General features: G+C 36.7%; 1 protein-coding gene and 1 non-coding gene across 2 annotated transcripts in view; both read right to left on the bottom strand.

Moving 5' to 3' along the window:
* Window positions 1-26,967, bottom strand: part of LOC146139367 (ryanodine receptor 2-like) — a 118,091-nt gene that overhangs the window by 65,023 nt on the left and 26,101 nt on the right. The window contains 30 exon segments of the mRNA XM_083393001.1: window positions 244-330; window positions 940-1,102; window positions 2,086-2,264; window positions 2,788-2,933; window positions 3,581-3,709; window positions 4,441-4,493; window positions 5,051-5,182; window positions 6,118-6,222; window positions 6,534-6,598; window positions 6,940-7,076; window positions 7,736-7,832; window positions 8,565-8,669; window positions 9,442-9,536; window positions 9,975-10,063; window positions 10,634-10,707; window positions 11,258-11,417; window positions 11,879-12,066; window positions 13,455-13,559; window positions 14,112-14,322; window positions 15,193-15,385; window positions 16,507-16,748; window positions 17,721-17,854; window positions 18,260-18,378; window positions 19,243-19,496; window positions 21,036-21,227; window positions 21,994-22,115; window positions 22,550-22,594; window positions 23,361-23,480; window positions 24,955-25,052; window positions 26,190-26,365. Coding sequence (XP_083249127.1) covers window positions 244-330; window positions 940-1,102; window positions 2,086-2,264; window positions 2,788-2,933; window positions 3,581-3,709; window positions 4,441-4,493; window positions 5,051-5,182; window positions 6,118-6,222; window positions 6,534-6,598; window positions 6,940-7,076; window positions 7,736-7,832; window positions 8,565-8,669; window positions 9,442-9,536; window positions 9,975-10,063; window positions 10,634-10,707; window positions 11,258-11,417; window positions 11,879-12,066; window positions 13,455-13,559; window positions 14,112-14,322; window positions 15,193-15,385; window positions 16,507-16,748; window positions 17,721-17,854; window positions 18,260-18,378; window positions 19,243-19,496; window positions 21,036-21,227; window positions 21,994-22,115; window positions 22,550-22,594; window positions 23,361-23,480; window positions 24,955-25,052; window positions 26,190-26,365 — 4,015 coding nt within the window.
* Trnat-ggu (transfer RNA threonine (anticodon GGU)) lies at window positions 1,383-1,457 on the bottom strand. Its single transcript has one exon. It is a non-coding gene; the product is annotated as a tRNA-Thr (tRNA).

Here is a 26,967-nt window from a genome sequence, read left to right as displayed (position 1 = left end):
ATATGGCATTTTTTAATGCAGTTCTAGCCAAACCCATAGTTTTAGTAGAACCCACAAAAATTAAAATAAAGTAATATGAAACAGTTTTTCTATAAACATGCCAAAAAGTCTACCATATCGGATTAACGTTACACAACCAACAAGAGTTATGAATGATGAATTGAATTATCGCACGAAATAAAGACGTTAAAATATGTAAAAGATTCACATTATTTTATTTTTGCGAAAAATAATTCCACCAACCTTAGATCTTCCCAGTTCGTATTGGAAGACGTTTTGTGAAGAAGGAAGCGCGAATGCGGCCGGGTAAAGCATCACGTGAGGCTCCACCTAATCATATGACATAATCACGACTTATGTGAAGTTCAATTCATTATTTGACACACGTGGACACTGGGAATCACACGTCAAGCTCGACCTCATCACGTGATACATTTACGCATAAAATGAAGTCAAATTTAATCACATGAAAAATATATTCATCACATGAGGGTATAACCCTATACAGCAAACTCTAGCATCACGTAAGACTCCCCTTAATCATAAGCTTTAATTATTCATCACGTGATATTTTAAGTGACAATATACGACATACGTTGGCGTTACGTTGCTTATGAACAAATCACATGCGAAATAAAGTTCCCCAAAAAAATTGAACTCATCATATATGAGAAGTGGACACGTTATCTTCAAACAAACTAACGAAAATACGATTACAGGTAAAAATCAACGATGGTACTGTTAATGTGATCTTTTAAGTCGGCTATGACGTAGCTTTGTTGTCCTAAAAGTTTTTTCTTTGTAAAAAAAATCAATTTCGCTTTTATTAGGGTGGGAGGGGGGAGGGGTAAACATTTTTGTACAACAAACGTAGGCACATCCTACAGTGTTTACAGTGTTCGCAAAATAGCAAAATAAAAACAAAACCATATTTCCCACCTGATAGAAGGTGTGCAGATCTTTTCCGTTGACACTGAAGGTCAGCAAGCCGGTTGCCACGTCAACCATGCACGTGACCAGCAGGCCGTTGTTTGATTGGCCGTTGGTGACCTGCTGGTGGAGGTCACCGCACCAGATCACGTAACAGTTGGAACGCTTGACGCTGCGAGACGGAAACGGTTAGACGGAATTTCTATTAACTATATATAATACATATAAATATAGATGATTTTATTTATGATTGGAATGCACGACGTTTTGTTTCAATGTATGAAACACACACACACCCACATTGTATGTAATAATATCTGTGATCTAGCCCCTCGGAAGCTGCTTTTTGACCAACTATTACGGCCTGCGTATCATTAGTACACCGAAAACCATCGCAGTCTCGCCAATTCTGTCGATCAATGATGTAAGCAAGGCAGGCTGGAAAAACAACTAGCCTGCAGTGAGGTTCGAACTCACGACCTCCGGTCAAACCGGGACCGTCGCTCTACCAACTGAGCTATGCAGGCTCAGAGAGGAACGAGTCGAGAAACAACCATAGGCCAATGCTTTTTATCTGTTAGTACAAGCAACTTTACATGGAAGAGAATTAACAGTACCTTATCAATCAATAAAATACGCACACACATACACATATTTGTTACCCTATACACGTGTTATTATATATATGTGTGTGTGTGTTTCTTTCATTGATTGATCTGCGATGGCCTTTCGGTGTGCTTTTGCCAATGTAGTTCGAAAATAAACAGCATAAATTCCATTTTTAACTCAATAACCAAAAGTTTCGGTTACTGCTGCACTTTTAAAACACATAACTTATGCTTGACACAAAATAAGTTTAATCAAGTCTGAAAATGCTTTGACATTATGCGAAATCTTGACCTCGCAATGCATTAGTTGTCATGGGAAACGTTAAGCGAGGATCAGAAAAAAAAACAATCCACAACAAACTTTAGTTTCGTAATAAGAATGTCAAAGCCCATACAGAAGTAGGTAGGATTTTAAAAGTTTCGAATAACTCGAGTTGTTTGTCTTATAAGGGTTGTAATGACTTAAGTAATTGACTTGGCTTAAGTGCACTTAAGCGTCTTACTCCAACCTCCAACCATTATGCTCCAAACAAGTTTCGCTCTTTACCTTTCGCTGACTTTTCCCTTATTGTCCCCCAGGGTGAGGGTGACCGAGGGTATGTGCTCGTGACGGAACCGGTCCATGTTCCAGTGGAAGTCTGACGTCACCCAACCTACGTACACGCTACCTGGCTCCTGGTCGGGGAATACCCGGACGGTGAACGAGTACTGAGTGGAGTGGAGCAGCTGGAAATATAAAGGTAAAAAAGAAAGTTTGGAAGGGGGTCAAGGACACGTATTTATTTTCTGTAAAACGTATATCTAAATGCAACTACCTACACAGGATATTGGTTCAGTGTTATTCCCTTTGAAAAAAACTTATCCTAAGTGTAAGGTAAATAAATAAATGTTTTGGCGGTTATTAAACAATTTTTTTTCGTTGCCGCAACATAGTCGGCTTAAGGTAAAATTAATTTTAGAAATGCAAATACATTTTATAACAGTTTTGAGAAGACGTAGTTTGTTGACGACCCACTGCAAAATAGTATACAACTGAGAATCATTCCGCATTACGTTATAATCCGATTTAAGTGCACATGTTTTAGAGTTTTTGTAGCAGAAATTAACAGAGTTAGTCTAAAATATACTCTATAGAGAATAATCCAATGTCTAAAAACTTTCGAGCACTTCTTATGTGTTGTAAAATAAAGTTTAAGCTTTCCAATTTACACTCAACTTGTCCAAAACACTCGTCCCAAATATTTTGCACCTGGTCAATGTCGTTCTTGTAGAGCACGTCTGTGTACTGATCAGGCAAGACTTCCTCGGTTAGTCGCGATTTGGCCGGGGTGCTGTTCGGGGCGCCCGCAGTGGCAGAAGATTTCGATCGGAAATGGAACTTAGGGCCTTTCAGACCTGCAACAAAATTAAACAGTAGAGTATGCGCTTAAAGTTGTGTCAATGTTTGCCGTATTTTGTGTTAAGGGGCGCTATTTATCGAGTCAGATAAATCTAAAAAGCGAATAGAGATAAAATTTATGATCTTGTTGTGTTAATCGTTTGTTCAATTTGAACATGGACAAACTGGTTTGGGGCATCTTTTAAGAAGAATCTTAGGTGTCCAACTTATTTGCTTTACAAAATGTGGAGTATACCGTTCCTGTCTCACTTCTAATATAGTTTAGGATTACCCAAAATGCTAAATATTCTTTTTCAAAAAAGGGAAACTGGCCTATAAAGCGGTCGCGTTTTTGGCCGATTTTAATTTTTAGCTGTTTTTGTTAATATCTAGCCGTCCATCGGACAAAGTATTTCTACCTTGGCATGGATTTTACATTTAAATGTGACAACTTTTACGAAGCAATAACATCAGTCTTTTTTTCGCGTTTTTGTGTGAAAATACGCTCTCCATACCTTACCAGTAAGACGCAGTAACGCGCGTATCTCAACTAACTTAGAGATGATGAAAACTGACCTCACTTTAACATAACGATGAACCTATCGCATCGGGCCAATTCCAACTAAAAAATATAGCGCCTATTTATTCCAAACTTTCTCCTTACTTGGGATGGGAAGGGTTGAAGCTCCCAGGTGGATGTGATGTTGCGGATGTTGCTGGCTCTTCCCATCGTTGGTGGGAGTGTGTCCTCCTCTCGCTGTCTTCCTCAGCACTTCAAAGTCGCCGTCGATGTCTGGTGGAAAAATACACATTTTAATGTGATTGAGTACCATAGAGGTTACACACTTCGGTACCATAGAGGTTATACATGCAAATGCTAACCTTTTTAAGTCGAACATGTTCTATAAATTAAGCGTGCTATAATTTTTGTTGAGTTTGCTCTTTGTTTGTTGTTAGGCTGAATAGCAGTACATAAAATATAGAAATATATGATACAGACTGAAATGAGTTATAACTTATAACTGCAATTCTTATTTGCTTATATTTTTTGCGAATCGCGTCAGAAATAATTTGTCATAATAAAGGATAAAGCATAGGACATAATGCAATTTTAAGTCCTTTAATTATTCACTTTTGCTTTGCACGAAAATTAAAGGGAATGCATTTTGAGTATTTATTTTGTGAAACGCAAACAGGAGTAAGCTGAAAAAATGTATCTTGTCATTTGAAGGGATTTTAAAGTTGGTGATAGGTGCCGTGATATTGCAACCGAACGTCACACATAGTTTTCGGCGTTATTGTGATCTCCTAAAGCAGTAGTTGGCAAACTAGTTAACGAGTTTCGTACATTGCATGTTACACACCCTTGTCAAAACAACATGACAAGAAACGAAAAAACATGCTAGAACAACTTTTTCGGTGTTATGGTGTTCGCTAAAAATAACGACTGCTCGGTTGGACGTTAATATTATTTTATATTTTACAATGTACTTGAATCAACACCAATCACGTCGATTTTCTTACCGTCCTCGAGCATGGATTCACTTTCAGTGAACATGTTGATGATTCGGCCGGAACTGTGCGACGGAAGGTCCACAAGCAAGCGAGCAAGCGAGAGAAACAAGAAGAGAAGTTGTTATAAAAGGAAAAAGGGAAGTTGAAAAAAAACGGTAAAAAGGCAAGAGAAAAGTTTTCACAAGGACATACGCATTAATCAATATACACATTAACAAGAGGAAACCAATATACAAATTAACAAGAGGAATATGGGAATCGTGCTACGGGTTCGACATTTTCTTGTCAAAACAATTAAAAATATGAAACCAATGACAGTCGACAAAATCGACATATGTTTCTTGTTTTGGAAACATTTTGGCAACACATCATGCCAAAACGTTAGAAAAAATAAATAATAATCGATTTTATTCAATGTTCTGAGTGTTATATAATTGTTAAAATTGCTACAAAAATCCGAGTATGGTGTTCCGAAAAAAAAAACGAAATGAATAAATGCACGCGATGAATTTAAATTAGTTCAAAAACGGTTACAAATAAACTTTTTTGTATTGTTTCCATTATGACTGCTTTTATGACAGAAATAAACAAATTTAAAGCGAAGTAGATTAAAACAAACCTCTTCGTAAAGGTGGCGTTCATCTTGACCGGCATATTCAGTCTGGTGTACAACCACTCGACCGCTCGACCTTGACCTCCTGACCCCGCGTTACGCTGGTGAATGACCTTCAACCTCGGCGGCTTATGATTGCTTAGAAGACAAATACGAATCGTTATTGATGAAGTAACTGAAAGCAAGGTTATTCCAATGTGTGAAAGGTATTGTTCGTCTATTATGGCAAATAGATTGTAACGAAGATTGCAAAATTTTTCGTTACTTTTGTAGTTAGAAAGCTATCCCTTTTGGTTTCATCATTATACTCTAATAAAACAGAATGCTTACAACCTACACATTTAAAAGAACATTAACTACAGATACAAATGCAAAACTTAGACAACCAGAAGACAATAGATGTTTGACAAGAAATGATAATAATTGTACAAATCGTCAGTGGTGAAATTAATTAAAAACAAGGTTATTCGAATGTTTAAAAGGTATTGTTCTTCTATGGCAAACAAAGCATAACGGAAGTTGGAAAAATAACTAATAGTATCTTTTGTAATTAGAAAGCTTTTCCTGATGGGTTCATCAGTATACTCTGATAAAACAGTATTCTTTCGACAAACGTATATAAAAGAACGTTAATTACAGATACAAATGCAAAATTTAGACAACCATAAGAAAATAGATGTTTGACATCGAAAAATGCACTTCCACAATCGTAATTTCATGTACAAGTTGTACATACATGTATGGGGCCACTGGTTAGATAGCATATATGGGTTATAGACGGATCAGGTGGCACTAATATACAGTATATACTTTAACCTGATGAAGCACGGTTGTGCGAAAGCTTGTCGAGAATTGAATACAATTTGACTTTATATAGTGCAACCTGTTTAGTGTTTACCCTATTAAGAATTAGACAAATACGGCAATTTGCAAAGATTGGCAAGTCTGACTTTCTAGGCCAAATCATATAGTTCATAAAACATAGGGTTCGATGGTAATTAAAACTCCTTCTATCTGGCATTAGACAAATACGGCCATTTGCATAGATTGGTATGGACTACACGGTGAGTTACCTCGCAGGTATCCTGACCACCTCAATATCCCTGTTGCTTTCGTCCACCGTTGTAAAGCAAGGCAGGTTCTTCGTGAACCAAATCGCAACCGGTGAGCGCATACCCCTGAAAAATTTTGGTGAATTTAGAATCTATATTGCAACATAAATAGAGGATCTTATGCAATACCGTTAATAAAAGGACGTGAAAATTTTATTTTCAGTAAAATAGGTAAATGAAAAATTAACTGTTGGCGAACTTTATTTTTACTCTGACCTGATTGAAGCACGTTTCTGCGAAAGCTTTTCAACCTTTTTTCAGATTTCTAATTTGCGGTTTTGAATAAGTCATAAGTCAAATCTCAAGACTTTTTAACTATATGGTTGAAAAAAGACGTAATTATTAGACAAAGCTCTATTATCAACTTGACAACTCACCCGGCGAACGGCAGATATCCTTCTTGCAATCCGACAGCTGTGTAGTATTTGAAACTGGTGGGGTCCTAAAGTTAATCATAGGATGAAATGATAAGAAATCGTGAATAATGCGAACAGGGTGCAATAAATAACGCTAGGCTATGCTTGTTATAAGCGTACTGTTACTATTTCCGTAGCTGTAGGCCTTAACAATAGTAACTCACGTATTGCTTTTACGTATATATAAATATGTATATTTTTTATCATTGAGATATACCGTATATATATTATATATATATATCCAGTCAAAAACTTGTATCAAGTCGAAAATATTTAAAAGCTCTCGATAGCAAAACATCACAAAACACAACCCGTTTTACTTTATTTTAATATGTATTTTACAACCTATGAACATTCTTAAACCTACCTGACCAAGATTAACCAGACCACTTTGTCCAGTGTTAAGGCTTGCTGCTGGCACGAGTTCGATTCCTTGGGGTAGGTCGTTAAAAGCTGTCTCCTGACCCGATCTGTCCATTAGGATCTCTCCGTTGAGCGTGAATGCTAAAACACAAGGCTCGGTATTTTCAAACCGTTAACAAACAAAGAAGGTTGAAAAATATCTAAAACTTGGAGCATATTGGAAGTTGTATAGTAAGACGTACCGGTAATAAGAATACCGAAGCCTATACAGAAGTCGGTATCATCTTGAACGTTTCGAATAACTCATCATGATGTTAAAAATAAATAAGTTATTCGAAACGTTCAAAATGATACCAACTTCTGTATGGACTTTGGTATTCTTATTAAATCCGAAGCAACTTTATTAAAAGAGAGAATAATGCAAAAAAAACAACCACAGGCAGTGGCCAAACTGACTTGATCCAAATATAAACAATAGAAATAATAGCATGGCGTATCACACGTTATCTGTCATACATAAATGTATGAGGATGTCCGATAATATCGGATCAGAGCATATACCCGACGCCAAAGTGGTGTAGCGTCGGCAATCGTCCTATAATAGTGAATTTAACGATCAGACATCTAACTGAGCGTTTGACACTTAAAAAAGTATTTTTGAGAAAATGACATATAACAATGAAAGAACTAAGTTTACCAGTTAGGTATCTCAATTTGGTGTTGTATCGGATCAACTGTATCCATGGTTATCGAAATAAAATACAAAATATTAAAGCATTCCTTTATAAACATCAACTGACAAATCGTTCGTTCGTTGAGGTCCAGCAAACAACCGATGACGTCACCAAGCTTCCATCGCTGTCCGAAGCCCTCCGATCCGTTGTGCCACTTGAGGGCCTAAAATGATCAACATTAATTTGTATTTTGCAAAAAATGCACACACCCTTTTCTCCGTTGAAGTGTTAGTGTATTATAAAGTTTAATTTAAAACAAAAGTTTTAGCATTGAATGCATGTAAAGTCAGAAACAGCAGATTTCTGAAGTCTGTTTGTATTATGAAGTTAATTAGTGATGTCATCACTAAAATTTTCATGCCGACCCTGGTATCTCTATACTAATACTCAATAGTTCGTTTAATCTAATAGCAAATGACGTCATCAATATTGATAAAATTGACTAAGGGAGCGCAATTTTACAAAAACAAATGCAGAATTAGCATAGCGTCCAAATTGACGTACTTTAACACACAACATAATCATTTAAGAGTTAGACAAGAAATACAGCAAAGTCGGACAGAGCATTGTAAAGTATTAACGCCTTGTTAAATAAGGAAATTTTATCTAAGGTATAGTTTATCTATTTTAGTCATTTTGAACTTGCATTAAAAGGAAAATTTGGATTAACGTGTTTAACATCGCTGTTCATCTGCTTTAGTTGGTTTTATTTTATGGCAAGAGTCATTTGCCGGTTAGAAAGAAATGTTCTTTTATAATAGTAACTTTTCATACGTAAATCGTTAACTTTGAACTAAATTTGTCGTTGTGTGATGCCAAAACTGAAAAACGTTATTTCAGGTCAATAAACTGCATCATTTTTTATCGGAAGAGCAATTACAGTCGGGCTACTTACGTTGACGCCGTCGTATACGTAAGCACGATCGTCTGTACCAAGATCGACGCAAGCAGAGCAGTCAGGGCAAGTCCAACCAACACGTACGTCTCCTGGTGAGTCGACCTTTCGTAAAAAGGAAGTTTGTAATTACCTTATTGAGCATGATGGTTGGAGGTTGTATAGTAAGTCGTAGTACGAATATCAAAGCCCATACAAAAGTAGGTAGCATTTTGAACGTTTCAAATAACTTCGATCATGTTCAAAATGATAACTACTTTTGTATGGTCTTCGATATTCCTACTAGGAATTTATGTACTTGGATACGTGTGGTTCATAGGTCTACGATGAAAATTTCAATATCTTGTACAGGGGTTTCGAATCACTGGTTAAATTAAAATCCATCTATATTTAATGAATTGGATAAATATATAAACATTCGTCTATATTGAAAATGGATAAAGAATTATTCGAAATGTTCAAAATAATACCAACTTGTGTATGGGCTTGGTTGAGCCTTTTCTATTTTGTTCATTTTTTGTCAATGAACAATGTCTAAACTAAAGTAATTATTGACTACAAAAAGAAATTTTAATGAACCATAAAAAATAGAATGTACAAAAAAAAATTCGAAACCCATTGTATACAAGTGGTTTTAACATGGTCTTGCCGCGTTCAGATTTAACTATTTGTGACATAAATTGCCATCGAAACAGAAAAACTAAACTCTCGCACACCCCTAAACAGGATTGTGTACAACAAATTTAACATATCGTAGTTTTCGGGCATATCCATTTTTGACAAAACTCTGTTACTTATTATGTACGGGTGACAAAAAACAAAGCACGATTATAATATCTCTAAAATTTTGCAAGAAAACTGAGTAAAGCGCACTTACTGTGTACTCGAAGTACCACTTGTTGCTCTGTACTGCGTGCGTTCTTTCCGCTCTGTAGATCCGCATCTTGTTAAACTGAACTTGATTTTTCGCATCTGGAGAAGAACAATAAGTTGACTAGATTAGAAAGTCCACCATAATTGTGTATCGTCAAAACATCAAACGTGGCGAAATAGTTTGCTAAAATTTAACTAAGCAATCCTGGAATATAACTATCTTTAAAATATTCTGTACTGCTATACATATAAATTCCGGTAATTATAGCGTTTTTAAGTAATCCTTGAGAAGTGTTAAGGTAGAAGAGGCTTTAGTAAGGGTTGTCTTAGTTTAATTAATTATAAGTGTACATATTTTTCTGTTAAAATCTCCATAGATCATGTTTTTACTGAACGTTCTACTCAGTTGGTCAAATTATTTTAGCAGAGTATTCTAACAATGTCATCAAGCAATGGTGATTTCTACCACGTATATCCATTATAAATTGCGCAATGGTATACCATCGAGGTCAAACTAAATAGCAACAAGCATCTCACGTCTGTCTTGTCTCTTCATGCGGTCATCTGGCGGCTCAATCATATATCCGTGTCCGATGAGAGATCGCACAAGTTCGCGAATCGAATTTCTGCATGAACCACAGTATAAGATATCTCAAAATGAAGTTAGTTTTTATGATATGTTTCACAATCTAAATTTAGATTTTATTGGATCTTTGAAAATAATTATTTGCTTTTAAAAACACTTTTCGGAATTTACATTTGATTTTTTTTGCGAATTGCATTAGACATGACATTTGGAATGTATTTTAAAATTCAGATCCGTTTTTTGTAAGATTTTTCGCAATGTATAATCGGACGTGTTCAGATCTTTTGAAATCAATATTTTAAAACACTTTTCCAAACGTAAAATCAATTTTTATGGGATCTACAGAAAAGAGAACTCAAAATTTATCAGGTTTTTATATCTGTTTGTGTTTTATAAGCTCTACCAAAGGAAAATACACTTTTAGCGACATTTTTGGACTAAACATATGATGTTTTTTTATATTTGCAATGCTATAGTTTTGCAGTAACCCTTTGTTAGACCGCAAACAAAAATATAGGAGCGTGACTTTGAGAAGATACTACTACTAATACTGTTCGTTAAAAGGGCAATAGCAGTCCATAAAAAGCAAATGGTTAAAATAAGCACAAACCTGTTACTTTGTTTGGCAAGCTCATCCAGCAAAGCAAAAGGAACCAGACGAGGATTTCGCTTTTTGCCGACATCCTGCAAAAACAATAGGATATTAAAGAAAGTAACGCTTAAAACTGAAACGGTGCAAGCTTATAACCGTATTTGTCCAATGTCATATTTGTATTTCATTCAACGTGGCACAGTGCAAGATATCTTAATGAGTTCTTCAAAGGGGAAATCCTCAATGTTGGTCAATATTTATTTTACTTTAGTTTAGAGGCAGATCCTGGTTTTTGCTTAAGACAGTCATGAATTTCTTCAGAAAGACATAAATATTTAAAATAGGTAAAAAAAAAGCTAATAATAACAAACTGATGTGACAGTTCAACTCGCAAAAAAAATTAGTATATTCAGAATGTTTATGTAGGGCAAAAATGATTATTTGCCATGTTTACAAAACTTGTCATTTAAATGATTGATTGACGCGTTGACGCGGTAAAAGAACAAAAAATATTTAGCCATAAAGACACAACAAGTATTTCTGATCAACTCCGTTTCACCAACGCTATACTTTAGTTTTTGTCAATTATCAGCAAATCCCAGCCACTTTTTAAGGCGCTAACGCGTAACACCCAATACTGACCAGATGCAGGCCGTATGTCCATCCCTGCTTGACCCTCTCCCTGGCCCAAACGTTGTGCGCGTTGTTGGCCAGTTTTTCGACGAGGTCTTCCATCTGATGTGTGAGCCGCACGTGCGAGAGATCAAGGGGAGATGGTTTGTAGCCACTTGCCATCATGTAACTGCAAAGATTTGTGTTCATTGTTGAGTTAATGAGTGAACAATGTAATGTGTTAAATAAAATCATACCCTTGTGTAAATTGAGATTTGACCATACCTAATTCAATTTCGTTACACGTTGAGCCCTCTGTTGCTAACTTGGGCAAAAAAAGTTGAATTTACCAACAAATTCCTATTTCACAAATCACAGTTTTTTAGAATATTTTGGTTTCCAAAAGCAGATTTGAGAATATTTTGTTTTCCAAAAGCAGATTTGAGAATATTTTGGTTTCCAAAGCAGATTGAGCTTTTCGTTCTAAAATACCGAATACCGACAAAGGACTTTATTCGATAAAAAATATTTTTTATCACATTTAACTGAAGTATCAAAACGTCTTTAATCAAGATGGTGGCTTTGTAATTCACTATCAAGCTACATTGCAGATCCGTGCATAAAAAAAATAGAAGAGTTAAAAAATCTCACTTTCTGGGCAGCTTCAGCTTCTTGAGTTTGTACTCTGCATCTTCATCTGCGATCCCGACGTGGTATCCGAGTGCTATGATCGTCCTCAGCGTCTCGTAACTCATCGTGAGGTTAAAGTTCCGCTCTTGCTCGGGAAGGCGAGTGAACTCGACCAAGCAGTGGTTCTGCTTTTTTGACTCGTCACGAACCTGAGTTAGCGAGTTAATTACAAAGCGTGTTGGAAAGTTGGCGAGTTAATGGGAGAGAGGGTTAATGAGTTTGCAAGTTATATGGTGAGTTGTATACTTAGCGAATTCGTGTGCCAGAGAGTTGATGAGTTAACGAGTTGGAGATTTAGTGAGTTAATAAGTTAGCGAGTTTGAGAGTTGGCGAGTTATTGCGCGAGAGGATTGACGAGCTGGCAAGTTTGCGAGGAGGGTGGGTGGGCTGTACAGTTAGCGAGTTGGTGGGTCATAGAGTGGATAGTTAGAGAATTACTCAGTTGGCGGGTTGGAAAGTTGACGAATTCGTGAGTTGATGAGTAGCGGGTTAGAGGAGTTGAGAAGTTGGAAACGGTGCGAGTTGTAGAACAAGATTTTTGTGCGAAAGTTTGTTTACCGTGTTTTATTAAGTTTTTATTTTGGAGGTTTAACGTAAAAATAAATCCCTGGGAAAACGTTTTGCGGATATAGACCCTGAGAACGAGTTGACAAATGTTAACTTTACGCCCTTTAATTGCATTTAATCATCCTTTACTTTTATTAAGACTAAATGTTGCTGATTTATATATGAGAACATGCTTGTTCTGCAATTTATCCTATTCAGTTATCAGGCGTCAGCTTTTGTTGTATGTTTTCCCGTACATTATTGGTTTGCTGTTTATTAACCGAATATTACTAATCACATGTTATACGGTACACGGGTGGGATGCTTCAAACTAATACTTATTTAAGCTCAAAAGTAACATATAACTCTGTGCACTTTGTGCAACAAGCTGACGCTACAAGTCTTTAGGGGCTTCAATAAAATAAGTTTAGGTGTTTCTTAGAAATATTGCATTGGAACAGTGGTTCTTAAACTTTTTGAGACACGCCCCCCCTTTTACAATTTTAACAAAACTCGCGCCCCACCGTGATTCAAAATAAAAATAAAAAAAGCAGAACAGCAATTTATTTTCGGGTAAGTTGCATTGATGCGAAGAATGGAACTCTTTTTTTTTGGATACCAAATGTTTAATTCGAGGATTAGTAGCAGGAAAATATCACTTGGACCTAATGTTTAGTCATAATTGAGACAGAGTTTGTCAATTTCTCGCGTCCCCCAGTTTAAGAACCACTGCATTAGAATAACAACATCTTGCTGTTATAGCCATAAATAACAAAAACCTTTCAAATAAGCAATTTGTCTAAAATAAGTATTTTTCCATGACAAATAAGCCGTGTGGATGTAGCCTGTAATTTTTAAAAGTTTTTTATTCGAAAAATCAGACATACCCATTAGTTTATCCAGCGGGTATGTATACGTGCTTACTTAGAAAAGTATTAACGTTAAAAACACAGAGTAAAACACATAACATTATTTAACGAATGGATCTTACTGTTCCGTACGACCAACCGCCTTGTATGCGAGTCATCGCCCAAAGCTCATGAATACCTTCCGCTAACTTCGGAACCACTGCTTGCAAGTTGTGGGTGAGAATAACCTGGTATTAAACAGATGCAAATCAAGTAAAATTGAAACATTTCAAAAGGCAACAATATTGCACATTAATAGTTTGAAAATATTTCACAGTATAGATTTTATTTTTTTCGTAATATGAATAAAAAGAGTACGAAAGTGTTTTTAGAAAAGTGATTTTTGTAATAATATAACGCCATATCACGTATTTAGACTCAGGGGTCACGAAACTACGGCCCGCGGGCCAGATTCGGCTCGCGGGGTTAATTCTACCAAAAAAAGAGAAAAATTTAAAACTGTACCACAATTTATTAGACTCACCACAGTTTTTATTGCACAGTTATTTATATTTTTTAGTATAGCGATAAAGTTTATATCCAGCCCAAAATCTTTAATCCTAACACTTGACCGGCCCGCGATGGTCAGGCCTTGCAGTTATCTGTACCTTTGTGAGAAAACTTACGTTAACCCTGCGTTAGGATATTAAATTTGTTTTAAAGAAAGTGGGCAGCGATTTTTTTTCTTTAAAGTTAAAGAAGAACCGTTCTATCCCAGCAATAACAGGAGCAGCACTTACGTTTTGAGTATTGACCGCGTCTGGAACGAACACCGTCTGGTCACTCAGGGCGACCGGCCCCAGCAGATGACCCCTGGCCAGCTGACCATACGACTTGCAGGGGGTTAGCACCAGGCGGCGGCCAGGCAGGAGGGCCTCGTACGCGGGGGCGTAACCAACAGGGGGCAAGAACCGGAATTCCCCGTGGGGGCCGCCAAGAAGAAAACGAACCCTGCGAGGGAACAAAACATTAGATATTAGCATAAATCGCATTGTAATGCAAATTTGATTGATGTGATCCATGCCTTCGTATTGATTCTGAAATTTATTTAAATTTTGGAACTATAGCTCAGAAACAATCTAAGTCAATCTAACCTTATTAAAACCATTTTATGTTTATTTTCATCTTATAATTAATAAGTGATTGTTTAATTCAGGGGTCGGGAACCTTTTTAGTTAAGGAAGCCGTGTATAATTTTTTTCTATTTTCAGGAGAGCCCTAAAATATTTCGAGGCTAAAATTGTGATTTGGGTAAGGCCCTTTATTTTGTTCGTATTTAAAACACAGAATATAAAAGCACAAAAAAAAGAATTTGTTAAGTTGACAAATTTCATGGTACGCAAATTGGGTTAAAAGCACTACACGCAATAGGCTAAAAGCGGTCAAATAAGCCTCGATTAAAGTGCCAAATAAAAGTGTTATTACGTGGTTCGAATTTTTAAGAAATAGTTTGGAAAGAAGCCATGGCGGCGTGCAATTTTATTCGTAACAATCATGTTAAGAAATGATAGTAATACAAATACAGATGTTTTTGGCGCAATGACAAATACGCAGTCTGTCTCGATTTTTTTTACATTTAACGAGCAATAACTTTAGCTACCTCCAGTTGTTAACGTAATATTTTTAATATTTATCTTTCATAGAAATCGCTGCCTTGGATTGCAAATCCTGTATAAATTAAGTATCGGATCGGCACCGATACAAACCTAATATCGGACGAGTACCGATACCACCACTTTCCATAGGGTATCGGCTCCGATCCGATATTATTGGACACAACTACTTCTTAACATAACAAATCTATGGAATTAAAACACCAACCTGACTCCAGCAGAAAAGCTGACAACCGGGAAGAAGAGTCCGTTCAAGTTGAAGTTCTCGAACATTCCCTGGACCGGCTGACCATTGATGCGGAACGATATGCTGGGTCCACTGAGGTCGATACAGCAGCTGACGATGTCCTGGGGTGCCAGAATGTGCCGGCCATTGGAACCGACCGGACACGCCTTGTGGTCTGGTAAAAGCGAGATATGGGATCAAGGTATCATTTTGGACGTTTTATAACTCTTTATTCATTTTTAGCATCATGTTTCGAAACCGTTCGAAATTCGACCTACTTTTTGGATGAGAATTTGGATAAAATTCTTATTACGTCTTGCTACAACTTTCCCAACAATTATGCTCCAAAGTATTCGAATTAAGATATGAATACACTTGGAGAAGCCTTTATGTTATATTTATGTTAAAAATTCCCGCACAATGATAAGGACTTTAGTGTCGGATCGCATCCACTCATTTTATTTATAAATCAGCGTAAAAGTTTAACTTAATTTACAGCATAGAAGTTTAACTCAATTTACAGCGTTCAATTAAAATCAATTCTCTGGAGGATATACATTATACAAGCTTGAAAGAAAAACTGAAAAACCTTACAAACAAACTTAGGCATTACAAACAACTTAGGCACTATGCACGGATCTGTGATGTAGCTTAATATAACGAATTGCAAAGCCAAAAGTGGAGTAGATGGACATGAACTTGATCAGGACGTTTTGATATTAGCTTGCATTATCTTAAGTGGATGTGACTAAGAAGTTATTCAAGCGTGGCTTATGAAAGGTGGGATGCAATTGTTATCAGTCTGAGTTTCTATATAGTTGAAACATTATTTAGAAACGGTTCCAGCGGTGTTGATAAGGTGTCAACGTTGCGTCCCACCTTTTATAAGTTATAATTGAATTACTTCTCAGACAAATTAATTGAAAAGGATACAAGTTTGTATCGAAACGCCTTAATTAAGATCATGTCGATCAACTGGACCTTTTTGGCTTTGCAATTCATTACCAAGCTAAATTACAGATCCGTGCATAGTGTACCTAAGTTCACCTGACCTGACACCAATGGATTTCTTTTTTGGGGGTGTTGCAAAGAACAAGGTAAATACCAGACATAATGAACAAAAAGCTAAATGTGGGTGGCCAAACAATCGACATACGCAAAAGCTCAAGAAAGTAGTGAAAATCGTTTCTTTTAACTTTAACTTCAGCGACTTTGAGAGTTGTTTTTGTACTTTAGTGTCCCTGGCTCCACACAGACACTTAATCAGTACAATTCATTATCAAACAAACAACTTACTTGTCCATAAGCTGATTCCGTCAAAGGCGAACGAGTAGGTGTCATCACCCACCCCAGCCTCACCAAAATAATCCCCTCCAACCGGGTAGGGAGAGTAGCCCGCCGAGTTGGCCCAGCCTACTCGCAGGTGGGGAGATCGCGAGAACTCGTCGTTGTCTACTCGCTCGACGAGTAACTCGTAGTACCACTTCTTGTACTGAGCACAAGCCTCGCTCACGCCCATGAAAATGTTCGGCTGAATGCTGTGAAGTAATTATTATTAATTATTCAAACGCAACTCAAACGTAAAATACACAATGTGTATCCTGTAGGTAATTATTAACCATTATTAAACATAACTGAAAAGTACAAAATATATACAGGGTTGCCACAGTGTTAAAAGACTGTTAATTTCTTTGAATTAATTTGGACATTGAAAAGTATTTAAAGTTATTTTTTACGCAGCTTCAATTTGTGTTAAGTAAGCGATGTTAAAAATTTAAACAACTTTTTATCTCTTTTTGGTGTCCATGGCACTTTTTACTGATTTGTTTTAAAATTATTATTAAAAAAACAACTTTGCGCGATACAACTTTAAGTCTTTGAAAGGCTATTCAGTTTCTTAGAACATAAGCCTTACGTATATTGCCACAAATTCAATATGAACAATTATCCAAAAGTCGCTAATTTGAGTTTTTAGGATCCTAATGGAGGTCTACAAAGAAATAAATCATCGTAAGGTGCTTGAGTGAGTTTCGAACTCGCTACTGCAGGATCTTGGGATCACTTCACTGAGCTATCAAGCGTACGTTCAAAAACGTTAATAATATAGTAAACACGTAATTTAAGGGCAAACGCTTTAATTTACGATTTTCTATCAAACTGGAGGGGGTTAAAAAGTCTACTGAAACCTTAATTACGCATGCAAGTTACCATATTTTCTTTCCGACTATTACTTTCAAAATTTACTTTTGGACTATCAATAGAAAAACGTGATTTCGCGCCGTGTTATGTATCCAACTACATATATATGTTCATTTAGTTTCCTAACGTGTTGTAAGGCCGAATTTATATTAAAAGAACACTGTTGCTAGTTGGACACGTTTGCTGACCTATTGTTTTAAAAAAGGATTACTAAAATTTTACTTTGACAAACTAAACTCAAAATTCAACAAGGCGACGTGGTTAAGGCGTTATAGGGATCCAGTAAATTTTCGCTTTACATTAAAACTTACTTTGTTATAGAGTCGACCAAGCCGGTCTGCAGCAGAATGTCCCTCTTCGGAAGCAGAGTCTCGCAGATCAGGTTCTGGTTGGGACGAACAGCGATCCCGTTGCAAACACACAGAGAACACAGCACCTCGAGAACCTGAAATTGACAAAAAAAAACGCTCTTAGTTAAGAAGATTTAAAAAATCGCGACGAACGTCTACATAGAACTTTATTAACCCGGATTCCAGAATCAAAACTGCTAGATGTTAAAAATGAATAAAGAGTTATTCGAAACGTTCAAACTGATACCTACTTCTGTCGCAGAAAAATCTGGAGTTCTACTTTGACCTGTTGAAGCACAGTTGTGCGAAAGCTTGTCGAGAAGACAATACAATTTGCTTTAATATATAGTACCACATGTTTACCCTATTTAGAAATGGACAAACACGGCCATTTGAAAAGATTGGTAGATTTTACAAGTGTGACTTTCTATAGGCCGAATGATATAGTTCAAAAACCAAAGAAATTGCCAATAATTGAAATAGCAGTAAAATAGTGTCACCTTTGAGTTGCGTCCTTGCTTCTCGAGCAGTGACACGATAGATCTTATGTGTTCTTCCTTCATCAGATTTAACGACTCTTGGCAATCCAGCAGCACGGCGTTAAGCACTTCCAAGATACCTACGACAACAAAATGTTCTTGCAACATCAAAAATTTTGAGAGCCATCGATTTGCATTAGCAAAGGATGTATAATCTCAGCATACGGACTGAGCTTCTCTAAAAAAAGCCTGATTCGAATCGAAACAAGTTTATAAATTCGGGGACAACGGAGACATTTGGCCCATGGCGTAGAATATACTATGAACACTTGTTTTTGAATCAGCAGAATTTCCAGCGTTGCCAAAACCTAGAACGACCAATTACATAAACATAAATAACAAATCGAGTATAATGGCTCGAGGTTGTAGTTAGACTATCGAAACGAATAGAGATACCTTTTGTTCGGACATTCATGGTTATATTGCATTAACATCAATAAAAAACGGAGTGCATTGGCGCGAGGTTGTAGTTTGGCGTAGAATGAATATCAAATGGCATACACAATACCTTTTTCTGTGTGGGCTTCGATGTTCATTCTACGTTTAAATTAATAAAATGTTTATATTTTACGTTTAACAAGTTTCGTTTAACAAGTACAAGGTTCGTTCAAATATAGGTTCCATTCGTTGAGCGAATTAAGAGACCTATAATGCCATTTTTTGATGAAATATATCTCTCCTCAGAAAACTGGAAGTAAATATTAGTGATTCTGATCCTGGCGAGAGAATTTATTTTAAACTTACTGAAACTTAACCAAAAAAAACAAACAATTAAATTCCAGGCAAAAAACAAGCATTTAAAGAAAAGATGACTGAGATCGTGAGTCCGAACCTCACCACAGGCTAGTTATTTTTTGGCCTGAACTTGCTTGCATGAAAATCCTTAATTGATCGACTTACTCCCGGTGTTCAACAAGGACAAACAGTCACGCAGCTTATATTACCTTCGGTGGCGTGGTGGCCGTCCAGCTGCTGTACCAGCCAGTCAAGGTGACGGGCAAACTTGGCGCAGTTTGAGCGGCTTCCGCGAACGGTGGCGGCCAGTAGCACGTACATGTTGTTCAGCAGCGGTGCCCACATGGAGCCAGCTTCGGAGCCGAAATCCCCGGCGAAGGCAACCGCGTCCCCGTATGCGCTTAGCTTGTCAATGCACTGAAGTATAAGGGCGATGGCGCCTTCCTCTTGGAATAGGTCTTGTCTGTTCGAAGCAATGTAGATACGCTGAAATTGGGGGTCCATGGACCTTTTGGGGGTTCGTGAACTAGTTTTAGGGGGTCCAATAAAGCCTGAATATAGTATTAGTGTGTATTTAAAAATGAATAAGTTTTTAAAGAAAATAGTTTGATTGAAAATAAAATGTTTTTGCATCGCATGTTTTAAATTTTGTTTCAGTTTCACACTTTTGGGACCGGAAAAAGCACTTTCTAAAGTCTTTTTTGTATTCTGACGTTAATTTATGGCGTCATCTTTAAAAAATTCTGCTTTCCTTGGTTCAGGCGGAGCAAAAATATTTTCTAGGTGTCCGCGGTAAAACAAAATTTAAGAACCCCTGCGCTATAAAGTCTTGCTACATGCTTTCTAAGCCCTTCAATTACAATAATGCAATTCAAACTGCCTACTGGCCCGCAGTCGGATATTAAGCGTTTAGAAAAGGGTTCTTTCATAACGAGGAAACTTTAAACTTTTTCATAAAATAACGTTTTCATAAAGAGTCGGATAACTGTAAGACCTGTCAATGGCGGGCTGGATAACTGTAAGGCCTGAATTTTGTCAACTCTGTTGGCCGGATCTGGCTGGCGGGCCAAAGTTTGGTGACCTCCGGTTTAGGGTAATAGTGTATCATGGCGACTGGATAAGATGCTTTTTGAAGGCTTGGTGTCAGACTTTTGTGAACGTTCAGTTACTAGTTCAAAACCTAGTTCTAATTAAATAACAGAGTTCAGTACCATGAAACCAGGCTTGTGGAAATGGTATAGACTAGTATAGAGGCTCGATAGAAAATTGTTAGCAAGAAGACTTAGCAATAAGAAAACGAGGACTCGAGTTCGTCATGCAATTACACTAAAAATCCCCTTTTCTGCAGCCGTTCTTAAAGGGTCCCAAACGACAAATTACAATGATAGTTTTCTTGCAGTGATATTAGGAGAAACGTGATTCTTCACAGCGCGATCGACATGCTTAATTATTGTTTAATGGCCGTTTTAACCTGGTAAACCAAGTTTGATAGTACATTTCTGTGTACTGCTTCAATCACTTAAACCACAACAATATTTAGCTGTTACAGTGGTTTAGAAGGTGTCCCCACCGATGATGCAACACACATGTTTAATTGGACTCCAACCATCCATAAGACCGAGATAAGAACAACGCCAACGTCATAATAAAACACACTTTGGAACAAGGCCAAAATAGGACTAATACCAAATGGTATTAGTACCGTCTAAATAGGAATAAATAACTCCTAATTCCGTCGGAATAAGACCTAAAAGGTTTAGGCCTTTTTTAGGCCTTTTTCCGATACATTTAGGATTTATTGCGATGCATTTAGGCCTTATTCCGATGAATTTAGGTCTTATTCAGACGATTTTGATCTTATGCTGTACTGAATATCACTGCGTATTTGGCTGTATTATAATAGCAGTCGTTCAGATCGAAATAAATGCTTTAAAAGTTAGCAGCCGGGCAGCAGTATACCTTATAGTGCCTAGCTGTACCTTGCAACCTCATAACGTTTTACCTGTTGAGCAACTGCTGCGCCTTGTTCTGCCGCTCCTCGTGGTCGTTCGTCTCCTCCTTCTCCTCTTCATCCTCAATGCTCCCTTCCACCTCCTGAAAGTACTCGATCAGGTCCTCCAGGCATTGTTCCACCTCGTCCAGTTTGGGCTGCGTCGGTCTGGTGAACTTCTTGTTGTGGTGCGACTCGAGGGCTCTGCAAGAAAAGAAATGAAATTGGGTTTTTGAGGTTTTTGGAAAAGGAAAAGTGGCTTCAACAGTGGTTTTAGTTTGTGGTACACATACGACTAGTCCAAGGGTTATGAAACTTTTTTAACGCGAACCCCCTACAACTCTCTTTGGTCTGTGTGGACAAGGGTTGGCATGACATTTTTGGAGATGACGTCATAAATTGTCATACAAAAAGCAGACTTAAGAAACCTGCATTTTTCGGTTGAACAAATGCAAAAGAAAATTAATAAAATCCGACATTTATCGAACATCCTTACTCGTAACTGTTACGTCATAAACAGAACAAACATGCTAGCACTGTACACAATCTGCTGCGACTGCCGATCTTCATCTGCCAATTGAAATGACGTCACTTCTCGCCCTCATTACGTCATCAGTTGCGTGCTTTATGGCCATACTTGCACAAACGTCACCACTACTGCTCTCTATATGACGTCACAGCTGTTTTTGCTTACAGGCTAAGAGAAAAGCGAGTCGAAAAACAACCATACGCCAAAGGCTTGCTGCATTGCTTGTAAAATATGTAAGCCTTAATCGCGCACGTGAGAATTTTTTGAAGCTTAAAATTTTACAATGACTTAAAAAAATTGCGCTTCAAGAAAATATGTTTCGTGCAATAAGTAAAGGGGAAATATTTTAACGACATCTTTCATTCAACACCATTGAGATATCCACTTGACTGGAATTAAGACTTGGTAAAAGTAAAAAAAAAAGAAAGTGGTCGAACTCACAACACAAAGCTGGAAAAGATGTGGCCGGTTCGTCGGATGATCGTAGCGGTCCGGGACTCCCCCGCCCTGGCACGTGACAAGGTCAAGCCGTCGTCCATATGACCTTCATGGTGGGCGATCGCCTTCGCGAAGGAATTAAACCGAGGTTAGTTCTGCGAAGATTGAAATCAACGCGGAAAGGCGCTGTGGTGAATTACGTGATTTTACTTGACAAAATATAATAGAAAAGAGATTTAATCGGGTAATTTAAATTTGTTTTGCATCGCGAAAGTGGGACTTTACGATCTAAATTTTGTTAAATTAGGTGGTTAGGGTTTTTAAGAGTGTAAGTATTATTATTTTATTGCTTGGCAAAATGCTGTTAAAAAAACTGGGTGATGCCTTTTAAATGCTATAATATTAAAAACTTGATAATCAAGATGACTTGTTGGCAAGATTTTATGATGAATGTCAGCAAGATTTAATGATTAAATAAATGTCTTGCAGAAACTTTATTGCAATTTGGAATAAACTAGACGTGTACGAGGCCTAATCAAACAAAACACAAACAAATTACCTTTCTGTCTTTGCATCCTGGTCTACCGGGCTTAGAATCTGTTGCCTTAAAAGCACAAAACAGTTAATCCACTACAACATCAAAGTAAAGGTAATTGAACATATTACTGAAACATTCATACGTGCACAACAACTGTGACCTGGACCTTTGGAAGACGATTGATCAAAAATAATTAACAGTACACCGGGAGCATTTTGGACACTAACTGTCAATCAGTTAGGTTTGGGTCTCTTGCGTTCCCGGTCTGTCAGAGGTCATGAATTCGAATCTCACAACAAGCTATTTTTTATCAGCCTGACCTTGCACACACGAAAATCCCTAATTGGTTTCGGGCACCCTATCCAAAAAAACGATCAAACGTTTAAGCTTGAGCAAGCTAGTTTCACATTTTAGCTACAAATGCCGATAATATCGGACTGGAACCGATACCCGATGCCAAGTGATACTATCGTACTTGTCCGATACTAGAGTAGTATCAGTGCTTATAAGATAGCAATTTTTTTTTCTTTACTGTCTTGTGTTGCAACCCAACGTATATAGAGAAACGTATATATAGACTTAAACAGCATCTGATAAGGATCTAAGAAAACGATTTACAACCGCAAAAAGAAAATTTCGTACTTACAACTTTACAAATATTCTTGCACTTTTCAATTTGATCACTTCTGTTTATTTGAACAAAGTTATGGCGCAACTTGGTTTTTGATCGGATCGCGGTAATTTTTTTCCCGAAATACCAAGTATCGAACATTCCAGGTAGCTAATGTCATATTGAATATTTTGCAATCTAAATCCATGTATTTCTGCTAACCTGATAGGTGATCCACATCCCAGTTGCGATGTGCTGCAAGTAACAAACCGAGTCGCCGTATTTTATCTCAGCGTTGCCCATCCCGTCAATTTCCTGCTCGTTGATTGGCTCAACCTTGTCCTACAAACAAAAGTAAGGTATCTACTGAAGGTACAGTGCGAAGTGTAGACACACTTAGACATTGCGTCAGGTTTGATCAGTGTTGTAAACGAATCATTTTGAAATTACTAAAGTCCAAGTCAAGTATTTTCCAAAAATAGAAAGTCAAGTGCCAGTCTATTCATCGTAAGAGCAAATCATCTTCAAATCAAACAACCAATATTATTATAAAACGATAAACTATTAAAATTTGTAAACTCGTTCAATTATGAGCAATAACTCGACTACAAAAAAACAACGCGTAGCATTCTAATCGTTTTACGTGCAAAACTTGAGATAAATAGCTTAATTTTATATTAAAACATTAAAAAATTAATTTAAACCCAAGTAACTTTACTCTATGACAGTGGTTCCCAAACTGTGGTACGCGAGAGTCTTTCAGGTGGTACGCCACTAACTTCAGCATACGTATAAATTTGCAAAAACTCTCAACTTTTAAAACTTTCAGATTGGGTAATTTGCCATGTTGCGTTTTAGTTGCCTTTAACTTGAGGTTTCGCACGTTTATGACGTAACACTTATCTTGTTCAAAATAATAAAACGCCAATTGCCAGCTGGTTTAATATGTAAGCGGTAAATCGTTTACCAATTAACCACCCAGGCCTCTCTGATTTGGACAAACGGTTTTAGCAGGATTTGTTGTATTTCTTTGCTTGTGATTTGCAATTAATCCATTTCCTATTTGAATACCTAGGTTTTTGTTAATTTTTTCCAATTAATTTTACATCACAATTTTTTCTAAAATAACCATTGTCTTGTTTTCTTTGACATTTTTATAGTTGTTATAAGTATTTTTTTAAGTTTTGCTTAAACCCGAAAAAATTACTGATTTGTGCTGAAAATGATGTGGTTGAAGACGCCAAGACACTAATGCAGTACTTCAAAGAACAATAAGCTATTTAAATCAATGTATTTCTAACCTGGTCTGAGGTGGTACATGAACACTGTGCAAAAGCTGAAAACGGTACGCGAGAAAAAAAGTTTGGGAATCACTGCTCTATGACTTAAAGTCCAGGTCAAGTCATTTGTTTGAAAGACTTAAGACAAGTCAGGTCCATCTACCAAAATTAAAATATCGACATATTTCCTAATTTTCAGACGTTTTGTCAATAGCTTTCATTAATTTAAAACTGAAGTGAATAGTTAGCCTAAAAAGGCACAATAATGTAATGGAAGTATGCAGCAAAATTAACTTGTAAAGACGACGCCATGTTACCGATCAGTAAGCACCGCTTGGTGCTAAACAGATATACATATGTCGAATTTAAACTGTTGACAAATTTTTACGACTTTGCGGAATCTTGTCAATTTTAACTCGAATTTGCTAACAGTACTAATAGTGCTAACTGGTTTTAAGCATCATGCTCATGTTGGCAAACGCAGTGCAAAATAATTTCATTGAACTGATGTGATAATTTTTAACGAGGCACACTACCTTTGAAGGTTGCCAGCAAAAAGCCGACATGCTGAAGTTGGACGAATCTCCAGACATCAACATGAGGCTTCTGTCTTCAACCATGCACAGATAGAAGCCTGAAACAAATTGGAAACTTGATAAAAAGTTGCAAAAACCAAAAGGTTGAGCATAGATCGACTTTATTCTGATTAAGACGTTTCAAAACGAGCTTGTTCGTCGAAACGTCTTAATCAAGATTATGTCGATCTATATTTGACCTTTTGGGCTTTGCAACTTAACAAGGTCCATTACAGATCCGTGCATAGTGTAGCCAAGTATATTAGTATCGATTACGGTATGGCATTCAAGATTGGAAATAGCTTTATGGAAAATTTACGTTGTCTATCTGTTTTTCTTATCGCTAGGAGTTCTGTAAACCTTTATAGAAAGTTTTCAATAGCCAAATTTTATAGATTTTTTCAGGACGTTATTCGAGATGCAAAAATCCTTGATTGGTCGACTGATTTCGGTTAGCCCCCTTTACAGCTTCCAGTGCACTTGTATACAAAGTTTACCAAAAATTGCTTCTTAGCCGTGTAGTACAGTATAAAACAATTTTAGAAATTCGACTAAAACCTTATTAGTAATCGATCTTGCATACTATGCTGGGCAGACTTTGACAATATAGATAATTCTAGTTTTCTAATTCAATCAATTAGAGCAAATGTGGAATTTCTGAAAGTTCTTGTGTACCCTAATTCTAGTTCTAATCTAGTTCACATTTTACCAAAGACTATTTTGTCTTTCGGCATTTCTTGTCTTTCAGTGGCAACAAACATAAATTAATACGCATTGGTCGGAACGACTTGTACGCGACTTTAACAGACTGAACAGCATTGGCTATGCTAAAACGTATGAAAAAATAGCACACAAATATTTACCACTCACATTATTATAAGAATAAATTGGGATTTAAACTTATTTGATTGCTAATAATTAAACACAATTCTAGTACAAATTCTAGTTTAAGTTCATGTTTTTAAGGATTTGATAATTTTAACTGCAATCTAAGTTGAAAAAACTAAAATCATCTACATCTAATTCTAATCTAATTTGGAAAAAAATGAAATGCTTTAATTTTAATTCCAATCTAATTTAAAAAAAACAAAAATAAATCTAGTTGTCCAAGCCTGCTGCAGGGTGGCAATCTCCAGCTTAAAAATATATGATATAACCAATCAAAACTAAAACATAATTAAAGTGATAGCTGGTACCTGAGGTGATGTGCCGAAGCCTGAACGGCTGACCCCATCCCACGTGTGTCCCCGACCACTTGATGTTGACCAGCTCAAGCCTCCACAACGATCGGGCGTGCGATCCCGCGTTGCCACCCTCGTATGTAATCGACCTTTAAGAGAAACATAATAAAATTTAAGCAAGGTTTAGAATGCTATGATTATAGTGTCAAAAATGTTACTCAAATTAAAACAAATGTTTTATATTTGAAAGAAAAAAATCGCAGATTTAATTTTTGGATACCAGTTTTTCAGTAGAGTCTTCAAGCTGTAGGTTATAAGGGCGCTTAATTTCGTTAAAAACACCAGAATATTGGTGATGACCGATGGTTTAAAAAAAAACACTAGTGCAGAGAGAGAATATAAAAAATATTTACGGCAATATTCTACAAATCTATATAATTATAAAATATTGTTAAGACTTTTCGGTCTTAATGAACATCAGCCATAAACGAATATTTGCTTCTATTTGTACATATTGTCGATATTTACTCCTAAGGGCAAGGAGATTTCTTTTTTAACACATTCAATTTCGCAATTACAAATCATTAATACTACATGTCACGACACGGCAATAGTCAAATAATATAATAGACAGGACTAGGGACTCGAATAAGATCACTTAAAACTACCCGAATCCCAAGTCCAACGTGTGCATGCACAGTACGAAATTTTGATACTGATAAGGCAGCAAACTGTAAAATTAAGTTTAAAACAGAAGTGGAATGATATTGGTTACGTAAATGGGTAAAAAAGC

The sequence above is a fragment of the Ascidiella aspersa genome, chromosome 6 (assembly GCF_963924565.1).
Source record: "Ascidiella aspersa chromosome 6, kaAscAspe10.2, whole genome shotgun sequence".
NCBI classification, from domain to species: domain Eukaryota; kingdom Metazoa; phylum Chordata; class Ascidiacea; order Phlebobranchia; family Ascidiidae; genus Ascidiella; species Ascidiella aspersa.
The sequence above is the reverse complement of the archived record's forward strand: the minus strand, read 5'-3'. Positions and strand labels throughout refer to the sequence as shown.